General features: G+C 36.8%; 1 protein-coding gene across 2 annotated transcripts in view; it reads right to left on the bottom strand.

Moving 5' to 3' along the window:
- Positions 1-6566, bottom strand: part of LOC112077654 (uncharacterized) — a 16617-nt gene extending 10051 nt beyond the window's left edge. Inside the window, exons 1-3 of one of the 2 annotated variants that reach the window (XM_070441785.1) lie at positions 6378-6566; positions 3932-3983; positions 3639-3691 (exon numbers count right to left, since the gene is read on the bottom strand). In XM_070441785.1, the coding sequence (XP_070297886.1) occupies positions 3639-3691; positions 3932-3933 (55 nt within the window). In that variant the 5' untranslated portion in view covers positions 3934-3983; positions 6378-6566. The remainder of the gene's footprint in view (positions 1-3638; positions 3692-3931; positions 3984-6377) is intronic. The other variant, XM_024144140.2, reaches the window with a different exon arrangement.
- Positions 6567-10834: the final 4268 nt, after the last annotated feature.

Here is a 10834-nt window from a genome sequence, read left to right as displayed (position 1 = left end):
TCATAAATTTAATAATTTAAAATAATTAACTTAATATAAAAATCCCACCTAACATTATTATTAATTATAAAAATTATAAACAACAATTTAAAACATTCAAATTATTTACTAATATATTAAATATATATACAAATAAAAACATGCACTTCTGCAATCAATAAATATCGTTAACATAAGTTCAAATAAAATAAATATTTAAAAGATTCTAGACCAAACAGATAACTACTTAATATAATCAATTGCTTGATAAAATAGGTAGTATAAAAAGCCTTTAAATAATCAACATCTATCCCGTATACCTACTAAAAACATAAATATAGATTCTCTCCTACTCTCTTTAAACCGTGCAATCATATAAAATAATTAATTAAATTTATAAATCAAAAGACAAATCATTACCGGTAATTATACATTACCCTGGGTTCGCTTGTGTCTTGAGCTTCTCAGCCAGCCTTTGACTCTTAATGGCCTCGTCCAGTGGCTTGTGGTCCTTCTCTTAGTTGAGATCTCAGCAAGGGTATTCTGTTTTTTTATTTTTTTTTATGCCTTTCATGCTCATCCATTGGTCTTGGGGATCTTAGATGTACCATCTTCAAAAATGAAACAATTAGAGACCATTCCACTCATACGCACATTCCTTTCACAACTTGTATAACCTCGTTATGACAAGCTGATTTGTCAAATTGAATTGCGTGTGTGTCTTTTACTATGTCTTGCAGTCAGTCGTAAAGGTCTTCATCCTCCTTCCACATTGCGCAGCACTGACTGATATCTACAAATACTTTGCATAACCAAATACATATTTATATTACTTGCAGATAGTCAGTCTGTCCAATTTACAACAATGCACTATTTGTCTTCCTTTTTTTTTCATGTTGTTCTATGAAGTGTGCAACATGGTCCTTAAAGGCTACAGTGTCAAAGGTTTCGATCAATTTAGATCATCTGACTATGTAGGACCTCTTACCTGATTGTCCTGAAACAGGATTTTCATAACTCCTTACGTCCTCTAGGGTCCTCGTCTCATTCTTCAATGGGAGATCACAGATGAATACAGATAGTGGCATGTGTATTTCTTGGAAGATGCAAAGAAGGGAAAATTAGGAATATATAGCCTAATGTAGGTGGTGTTAACATAATACGTGAGAATGATTTTCCCAACAGTATTTAGTGACCAAATTATTCCATGTAACTTGTACAGAACATATGGAATACATATCCCTTTGAAATAAGAGCAACATATAGACCTATTGTTCTGAACTGAGGGAGCAAGGAGAAACATATTTTCCCTATTGGAGAGTCAACTGGATTAAGGAGGGCAGGTCAAGAAGGTGAGGTCTGGCTACACCTCTAAACAACATGAGAGTTCCAGATGGAATAGCATCAAAGACTATGGCGAACTCTCTAGTTGTTACAGGGATATTGTAACGAGATAAAAATTCCTCATAATTGAGTAACAATCCTTCTGCATTAAAAAGTTGACTCACCAGCAAGATATGATTATTGAACCAGTTCTTAAAAAATAAAGAATAGTTTCTATACAAAATGTCCTTATTGTTCCAAATGAAATACCTACGCGGGGAAAAATTATGTTTATATATTAACCACCAAGCTAAGAATAATTATCTGCGAAAAGCAGATCATTTTGCAGGAATCTTATCAATGTTATAGTTACAAAGTAACATAAAATTGAGGCCACCAAAACGGGAGAAGATGTAACGAGGGATGAAATTCCAAATTGAAGTAGGATTCTTTAAAAAATGTTTGGGCCCAATTTATCTTAAAAGTATTATTCAAAGTAGGAAAATCCAAAAAATTGAGTCCACCATATTCATATGAGTTCATAATGACAGATTTTCTAATATAATGTGTACGATTTTTCCAGATGAATTTGAAAAGCACCTGGTCAACCGCTTTAGCTATTTTGTTGTCAAGGTATAGAGACTGGGCTGCATATGTAGGTCTGGAGATACCTTCAGCTTTAGAAAGCAATACTCAACCTTTCAAGGTTAATCCCTCTGCAACCAATGGTTCAACTTCTTTTAGTTTTTTTCAATAATAGGTATAACATTTAATGGGCATCTTTCCTGTTGATCCTTAGATATGGTAATCCCGACCTACCTGTTATCTGACCAGGGTCTAGACATCTGGTGTGGGCGAAAAATCTATAAACAACAAATGTCACATGACTGGATGAGGTCACCATTCTTGTTCTTCTTGTAACTTTCCGGTAGGCTTAGAAGCTTTCCGGTGTTTTGCTGCTCTCACAGGTCAACGCAGGTATTGCACTTGATTTATCGTTCTCATAACCGGAGGTGCAGCCAAGTGGAAATACGAAAGCTTTCTAGCTATTTCACACTGACTGTATTTTGAACACAAGAAAGTTTATAGTGAAAGGTGCTTACACTTAGAGCCATGTATTTACACTCAGCCACCCTAGCCTTATTACGGSTTAACGTTTTGGTAATTTTGGTTGGCCAACAAAATTTAAGACTACAACGACTGCATACGTTTCCCCAAATGTTAAACAAACAAAAAAAATGTTTTGGTATTGATGGACAATGGCAAGGTTGCTATTGTATTTTCAGTTACATTCTGATCAATGAAAATGGTTTACACGTTTGTTTTTGTAAGAAATACATGGAACTAGAACCGAATAAAACTCCATTAGCCATCGTGCATTGATTACATTCATTCTATACTGAAAAGTATTTTCAGAAAAATCGAAAACAGTACATATAGGCATACAACCACAATGTTTTAATATGGATTAAATAAAGACAAAATATATATATATATTCATAACGTAAATTAAATAAATGAAACACTGGCTAACGCGTCTATGGTTGTTGCAAAGGCTCATGTGTCGCCTACTGGTTAAATTCGTGTCTTTTCGAACGAATTGAACCACACAAAAATGCACAAAAACGCACGAAATATGCTGAAATATATTATGTACATATATGCGCGAATTGAATGTGAGGTTGGGCTGGTGCGTCATACTTCATTATAGGTTCATGACTGAGGCGTGGGCTTTAGACTACGTAGCTNTGTTCTACTTACCCAGAGTCATATGAACTCATGGATACCATTTTTATGTCTCTACATGCAGTTTGAAGGAAGTTGAAGGTAGTTTCTGGCAGGAATGCTAAATAGAATCAGCGCAACGAATGTAAATCTATGGGATCAGCTAGCTTTTTGATTTCCTTGTGGATTTTTAAAGAATCGGCTTTAGGCCTTATATAGTATAGAATGACAACCAATCATAAAACATGAAGACACTGTTTTCATATAGTGAAGGAGGGGCCCTAGTGGCCACAAGTCACCAGTAAGCAAGCAACTTTATCTTCTTATGACATTCAATTTCTCTATCATGAAATGTGAATGTTCATGGAAATTGTTTATTGAAAAACATTAAACGTGTAAAATATGAGGTCTAGTGTTGTCTAAACCCGGGATTCAATCCAATTGCGGGTAATAGGCAATGCGGCTTTTAAAGGCAATGTTCCCGAGTTCACGGAGATCGCATTCACGGTAAATGCTGCATATGTCAGCTGAATCAGACATTTCCTTTTAAAGTGTCTGAATACAAAGGCCATTGGATGACAATWCACTACATAAAGAAAGTCGGCTGATACCTTTTTTCCCACTCTCACAATGAAGAAACTCAGTCTTTATCCTCTTTAACGACCTGTATAAAATGATAACACAGTATAAGTATTGTTTTATAAAACTGTACAATTATGTATTAATTTAACTAAAACAACAAGAAATACACATTTGCAAACTAGGTAAGGAACCCAGACATGCCCTAAGTAAATTCTTAAACAACTGAAATTCAGCAAGTCAATAAATGTAATAAACAAAGTGTGGGCCAACGTCATTTCCATGTAAATAACCTGGAGCCTCATATATATATATCATCTCTTACATTTTTATAATTGAAATATCTTTACCCCATTGATGTGATGATTCCCCGATGACTGTTGGGAAAACAATACAAATGCTGGTGAACAAGTAGGGCAAGAAAAACACTTAAACTAGACAAATCCACACCAAAATGAATAAACACTACTCATGAATAATATAGATTAAAAAAAAATTGTATTGGTCTACCATCCCATCAAATCAACATGACAATTATCATTTTAAATGTCATTCCAATAAATAGTTTATTTGAGTGAAACACACCAAATAAAGTTGAAATAGGCTTATATGAAATAATTGTATACACCTAAACATTCCGTATAAACCTAGGGATGGGCATTTGACTTTTTTTGACTGTTTGAGTACTCCAGTACTCAAATAAAAAATAAGCTATTTTTAGAACAATGTCTGCACTGGGAAATATGTCAACAATGTCCAATTTATCATAACAATTACAGGTAAGGAATCCTAATAGCTAAATTGTTTCATGTAGGTCAATTCAGTCAATAAAAAAAAACACATTTAAGATTAATTTATTGAAACTGTAATATCAACTGGTTATAGTGTATCCTGAAACACATCTTCAATATGGTAGTAACCTCAGAAGAGTGGAGCTTGCTTATAGAAGCCTATAGCTGTGCAATGACAGCCTTGTTTTGCTAATATAGACGCTCGTATTTCCCGACCCCTTATCACAATCAAGACAACTATTTTATAGGAAAAACATGATGTAATATAAAAAAATTAAATAGAACAGAATAGTTCGAAGTGATTCGCATCTCGCGTCTGAACAGTTATTCTGAAAGAGTGATCATTTGAAACCTTAAAACAGGGCTCAATTTGAACAGGGCTCAATTTGAAAGACACATTTTTAGGGTTACAAACCAAAATCGGTCTTCTTTTCGATATACAGACGTTCGATTTAGTTAATTATGCGGTTCCTTGGAATGATCTAAATGTATTAACTATTTTTCATTGAACACTGCATGAGGATGAATTAAGGCTACGACATATGTTTGGGGAGTAGGCCGTCTGTCTGGTGAGTAGGCTTAACGGTTCTGATGAAAATACGCTCTTTGTCTTTATCAAACTAATGTTTTGGTATATTTCCAGTGTGTATATTTTCCTGTCTATATTTAGGGGGTAATAGCCGAGGCTAAGCAATTCTAAATGCACTAGCAGTTCGCAAAGTAGAGTCGTCACTAGTTATCACAGCCACAAAGTCAGAAAACCTGACTGTTTCTACAATTTCGCTTCTTAACACTGTTAACCTTTTGCCTAAACCTAACCTGAAATGAATACTAAAAAGCTTTTTTTAATAAATTTTTAGGATATAGACAATTTTGTATTTGTGACTGCGGTAAATAGGGTACCCGCAAAGTAACCTAAGCTGAAAATGATGCAGTTCATCAAAAACTGCAGCCCATTGCTGGAATACTTATTTTCCTACCTCAGTCAACAAGTCCATTTTTGAATTTGTGATTAAACTGTTGTCTTTTGGCAAGGAATGTAGCTTCGGTTAGAATCGTTTTTATAGCCATTTTTCTTTAAGCGCATTCAGCATGCAACCAATAAGACTTTAGATAGCTTGATAAGCTAACTAACGTTGCTTATATCGTTCAAAGACTCAATCATGGACACTTTCTGACAGTTGTCTCTACCTTCTTGCCCTTTGTGCTGTTGTCTGTGCACAATAATGTTTGTACCATGTTTTTTGCTGCTACCATGTTGTGCTGCTACCATGCTGTGTTTTCATGTGTTAATGCCATGCCTTGTCTTAGGTCTCTCTTTATGTAGTTTTGTGGTGTTTCTCTTGTCGTGATGTGTGTTTTGTCCTATATTTTTATTTTACATTTTTAATCCCAGCCCCGGTCCCAGCAGGAGGCCTTTTGCCTTTTGGTAAGCCGTCATTGTAAAAAAGAATTTGTTCTTAACTGACTTGCCTAGTTAAATAACGGTGATATAAAATAAATAAAAAGGTTATAATTAAGTTAGCTATTGTAGCTTGCTTAACATGAACAATATGATCAAACTAGCTGCATTACGCCCTACCCATATTGTAGTTTTGTTTGAAAATGTAAAAGATAAATTCGGCAGGTCACAACTCTACAATTTTCTCAGTTTCCCGACTTGTATTTCTGATTTGGGTCATTCAAGTGAAACTTCCCAGTCAGAACTTCAGATAACTCCGATAGCACGTGAACACGGCAGTGTTACTTATCTAATGGCTTTCTCAAGCCAAAGTATAAAACACTTTCTTCTCACCAAAGACACTTGTCTTCGGCAAACATATATTTATTTTTATTAGCCTACTCAGGATCCGATACCATATAAACACTGTTTATGGTAATAGTAATTATAACAAAATACACATCATACATTTCCTGAAGGCTATCACCATTTCAATGAAACACTTATATTACAAACAAGTCTATCGTAACATAGCTTACCAGATTCAAATGTAGTCTGTAAGAAATATGGAGGTAATTTAAAACAAACTAAGAACGTTTGAACTGCTTCTTTAGGTCTGTTGCATAAAAAGTGGCGTGACAAGTCTTTGTTCTCTTCTTGCCTGAACAAGGAGGTCGGTTTCTCCCAGGTTCCGTGTTGCGGAAGAGCTCAAAGGGGCTTCACAGTTCACTGGAAAAGTACAGCAGGCAATGTTCTGTGTGCGTCATACTTCATTATAGGTTCATGACTGAGGCGTGGGCTCTAGACTACGTAGTTAGATTGAACCCATTGTGTCTTAGACTTTAGAAAAGGACGTGGAGGGAAAGACAGTTTTTAAGTTATCAATAAAACAACAATTTTGGGGAGCTGCTATTGCAGCTCACTTCTCCTTTAAACCATTTATTGTGTACAACAATATATGAATTTGATTTAATTTGACAGAAATGTTGGTTAGACTATTTTTATAATACCATTTTAACAAAGTCATTGGATACCATGATACGCATGGATATGTTGTGCTATCTGTGTTAATACTTTCAACTTAAGTTAGAGACTTCTTAAGTGCAACTGATGTAGCTTGCCAGAACGGTTTAGTCGATGTTGATGCCCTGGGCAGCCTGCAACTCAAGCTCTTTGCCWGCTCACATYTTGTTGACATGTTGTTCCTCTGCATGGGTGTGGCTCCTTCATTTCTCATTCTGTTCKACTGAMAATGTTGTTTTAGCTCACCTGGCCGMRACACGATGGAGGAGGAGTTTTTCCAYATTGAAACTGATTGCATTTCTTTTGTAATTGGGCTGCTTCGCGGSTGTGAACCAAATGCCACTCTTGAGTGCTTGGCGAAGTCGACTCAGAACAAGGTTGTACTAAGCTATATGGAATTGTTTTAAGGGGGTCATACCAAGGATCAATTAGCTATTTGATTTTGAATTTCAAGACTGCTTGAAATATATATTTTTAAATAAAAAATAAAAATGTTATCAAATAATTTTTGGCCTTACTGCTATTAGCCCATACAAACGCATTGAATAACAGATTCACTACATGGAACAACAAATAGTATCCCAAAACAATCAAAAGGAATTTGTCCTGAAGTGTCTGTCCTATATCTGAGAGATATCAGAAAGATCAGAAAAAATAAGTATTTTATTTTTTACATGTATTTAACCCCTTATTTTTGGCACTAAACAGTGTAAGCCGTGTAAGCAATGGGAGCAGGGGTTCTACTAAGCTATGTGGAATTGTTTTAAGAAGGTCATACCAAGGATCATTTAGCTTTTGGATTTTGAATGTTAAGACTCCTTGAAGTAAAAAATATATATACAAAATTACTTGATGAACAATTATATTTGTGGCCTTACTGCTAATAGCCCATACAAATGCATTGAATAACAGATTCACTACATGGAGGAACATATAGTCCCCTCCAATGAATATATAGGAAGTTTGTTCTGAAGTGTCTGTCCTATATCTGAGAGATATAAGAAAGAACAGGAAACCTGTTGTATTATTTATTTTTTTACATGTATTTGACCCCTTATTTTTTTACACTAAACAGTCTAAATATATACTGTACCTCCATTCATTTTTTTCAACTGGTACCAGGGGACCTTCAGACAAATCTTGTGAGACCTGTTGGCGTCCTAGAGCAAAACAACTGACATGTACCTGTGAGTCTCACTTTTCCACAGGGGGGTCGGTTTCTCCCAGCTTCCGTGTTTATGCTACATTGACACATCTGATAACACAGAAGAGCTTGAGAGGACAGTATACTTCACTGGAAAATTACTGTGGGCAATGTGCTGTGTGCGTCATATTTCATTAAAGGCTCATGACTGAAAAATAAACTGAGCCATGGGCTTTAGACTAGTAGCTAGTTATACTAGTTATAACCAACTTTCACTTTAGAAAAAGACGTGGAGGCAAAGGCACTTTTTAASTTGTCAATAAAACAACACTTTAGAGGGATCGCTTCTCCTTTGAACCATCTATTGTGTACAACAATATATTGGTTAGATTTAATTTGACAGAAATGTTGGTTAGACTATTCTTATAATACAACTTATACAGGCATAACAAAGTCATTGGATACCATGATACACATGGATATGTTGTGCTATCTGTGTTAATACTTTCAACCTAAGTTAGAGACTTTTTAAGAGCAACTGATGTGGTTTTCCACAACGGTTTAGGTGATTTTGACGCCCTGGGCGAGCCTGGAAATGCAGCTCTTTACCTGCTCACAGGTTACTGACATGTTGTTCCTCTGCATAGGTGTGGCTCCTCCATTTCTCATTCTGTTCCACTGAGAATGTTGTTTTAGCTCACCTGGCCGGTACATAGGAGGGTAGGGTAGGAGGAGGGTAGGAGGAGTAGGAGGAGTTTACATCGGTTGAAAGGGATTTCATTCGTTTTCTAATTGGGCTGCTTCCCGGGTGTGAACCAAATGCCCCTCTTGAGCGGATGGCGAATGCGAAGTCGGCTCAGAATAGGGTTCGACTAAGCTATATGGAATTGTTTTAAGAAGGTCATACCAAGGATAATTTAGCTATTTGATTTGTAATTTTAAGACCCCTTGAAGTTTAAAAAAATATATACAAAATTATTTGATGAACTATTTTATTTGGCTTTACTGCTAATAGCCCATACAAAGGCATTGAATAGCAAATTCACTACATGGAAGAACAGATAGTCCCCCCAATGAATCTATAGGAAGTTTGTTCTGAAGTGTTTGTCCTATATCTGAGAGATATAAGGAAGCTAAGGAAACATTTTTATTTTTATGTACCCCTTATTTTTGCCAATAAAGAGTGCATTCGGAAAGTATTCAGACCCCTTGACCTTTTCCACATTTTGTTACATTGCAGCCTTATTCTAAAATGTATTAAATCTTTTTTTCCCTCATCAATCTACACACAATACCCCATAGTGACAAAGTAAAAACAGGTTGTATTGACATTTTTGCAAACTAATTAAACAAACTAAAATATCACATTTACATAAGTATTCAGAACCTTTACTCAGTACTTTGTTGAAGCACCTTAGGCAGCAAATACAGCCTTGAATCTTCTTGGGTATGATGCTACAAGCTTGGCACACTTGTATTTGGGGAGGTTCTTCCGTTCTTCCGTACAGATCCTCTCAAGCTCTATCAGGTTGGATGGGGAGCATCACTGCACAGCTATTTTCAGGTCTCTCCAGAGATGTTAGATCTGGCTCAAGTCCGGGCTCTGGCTCTCAAGGACATTCAGAGACTTGCCCNAGGTTGTATTGACATTTTTGCAAACTAATTAAACAAACTAAAATATCACATTTACATAAGTATTCAGAACCTTTACTCAGTACTTTGTTGAAGCACCTTAGGCAGCAAATACAGCCTTGAATRTTCTMGGGTATGATGCTACAAGCTTGGCACACTTGTATTTGGGGAGGTTCTRCCYTTCTTCCGTACAGATCCTCTCAAGCTCTATCAGGTTGGATGGGGAGCATCACTGCACAGCTATTTTCAGGTCTCTCCAGAGATGTTAGATCTGGCTCAAGTCCGGGCTCTGGCTCTCAAGGACATTCAGAGACTTGCCCTGACGCCACTCCTMCATTGTATTGGCTGTGTGCTTATGGTCGTTGTCCTGTTGGAAGAGGAACCTTCGCCCCAGTCTGAGGTCCTGAGTACTCTGGAGCATGTTTTCATCAAGGATCTCTCTATACTTTGCTCTGTTCATCTTTCCCTCAATCCTGACTAGTCTCCCAGTCCCTGCTGCTGAAAAACGTCCCCAAATCATGATACTTCCACCACCATGTTTCACCGTAGGGATGGTGCCAGGTTTCCTCCAGACGTGACGCTTGGCATTCAGTCCAAAGAGTTAAATCTTGGTTTCATCAGACCAGAGAATCTTGTTTCTCATGTTCTGAGAGTCCTTTTTGTTGCCTTTTGGCAAACTCCAAGCTGGCTGTCATGTGTCTTTTACTGAGGAGTGGCTTCCGTCTGGCCACTTTACCATAAAGGCCTAATTGAATGGAGGTACAGTATATATTTAGACTGGAGTGCTGCAGAGATGGTTGTCCTTCTGTTAAGTTCTCCCATCTCCACAGAGGAACACTGGAGCTCTGTCAGAGTGACCATCGGTTTCTTGTTCACCTCCCTGACCAAGGCCCTTCTCCCCGATAGCTCAGTTTGGCCGGGCAGCCAGCTCAAGGAAGAGTCTTGGTGGTTCCAAACTTCTTCCATTTAAGAATGATGGAGGCTACTGTGTTCTTGGGGGACCTTCAATGCTGTAGATATTTTTTGGTACCCTTTCCCAAGCATTTCTAAAAACCTATTTTCGCTTTGTCATTATGGGTCATTGATGAGGATTTTTTATTATTATTCTATTTAAGAATAAGGCTGTAATGTAACAAAATGTAGAAAAAGTCAAGGGGTCTGAATATTTTCCCAATGCAGTGTAGACAGGTGTGTGCC

This window comes from Salvelinus sp. IW2-2015, unplaced genomic scaffold, assembly GCF_002910315.2.
Source record: "Salvelinus sp. IW2-2015 unplaced genomic scaffold, ASM291031v2 Un_scaffold4803, whole genome shotgun sequence".
In the NCBI taxonomy this organism is placed as follows: Eukaryota; Metazoa; Chordata; class Actinopteri; order Salmoniformes; family Salmonidae; genus Salvelinus; species Salvelinus sp. IW2-2015.
Note: the sequence above shows the minus strand (reverse complement) of the source record. Positions and strands in the feature narration are given on the sequence as shown.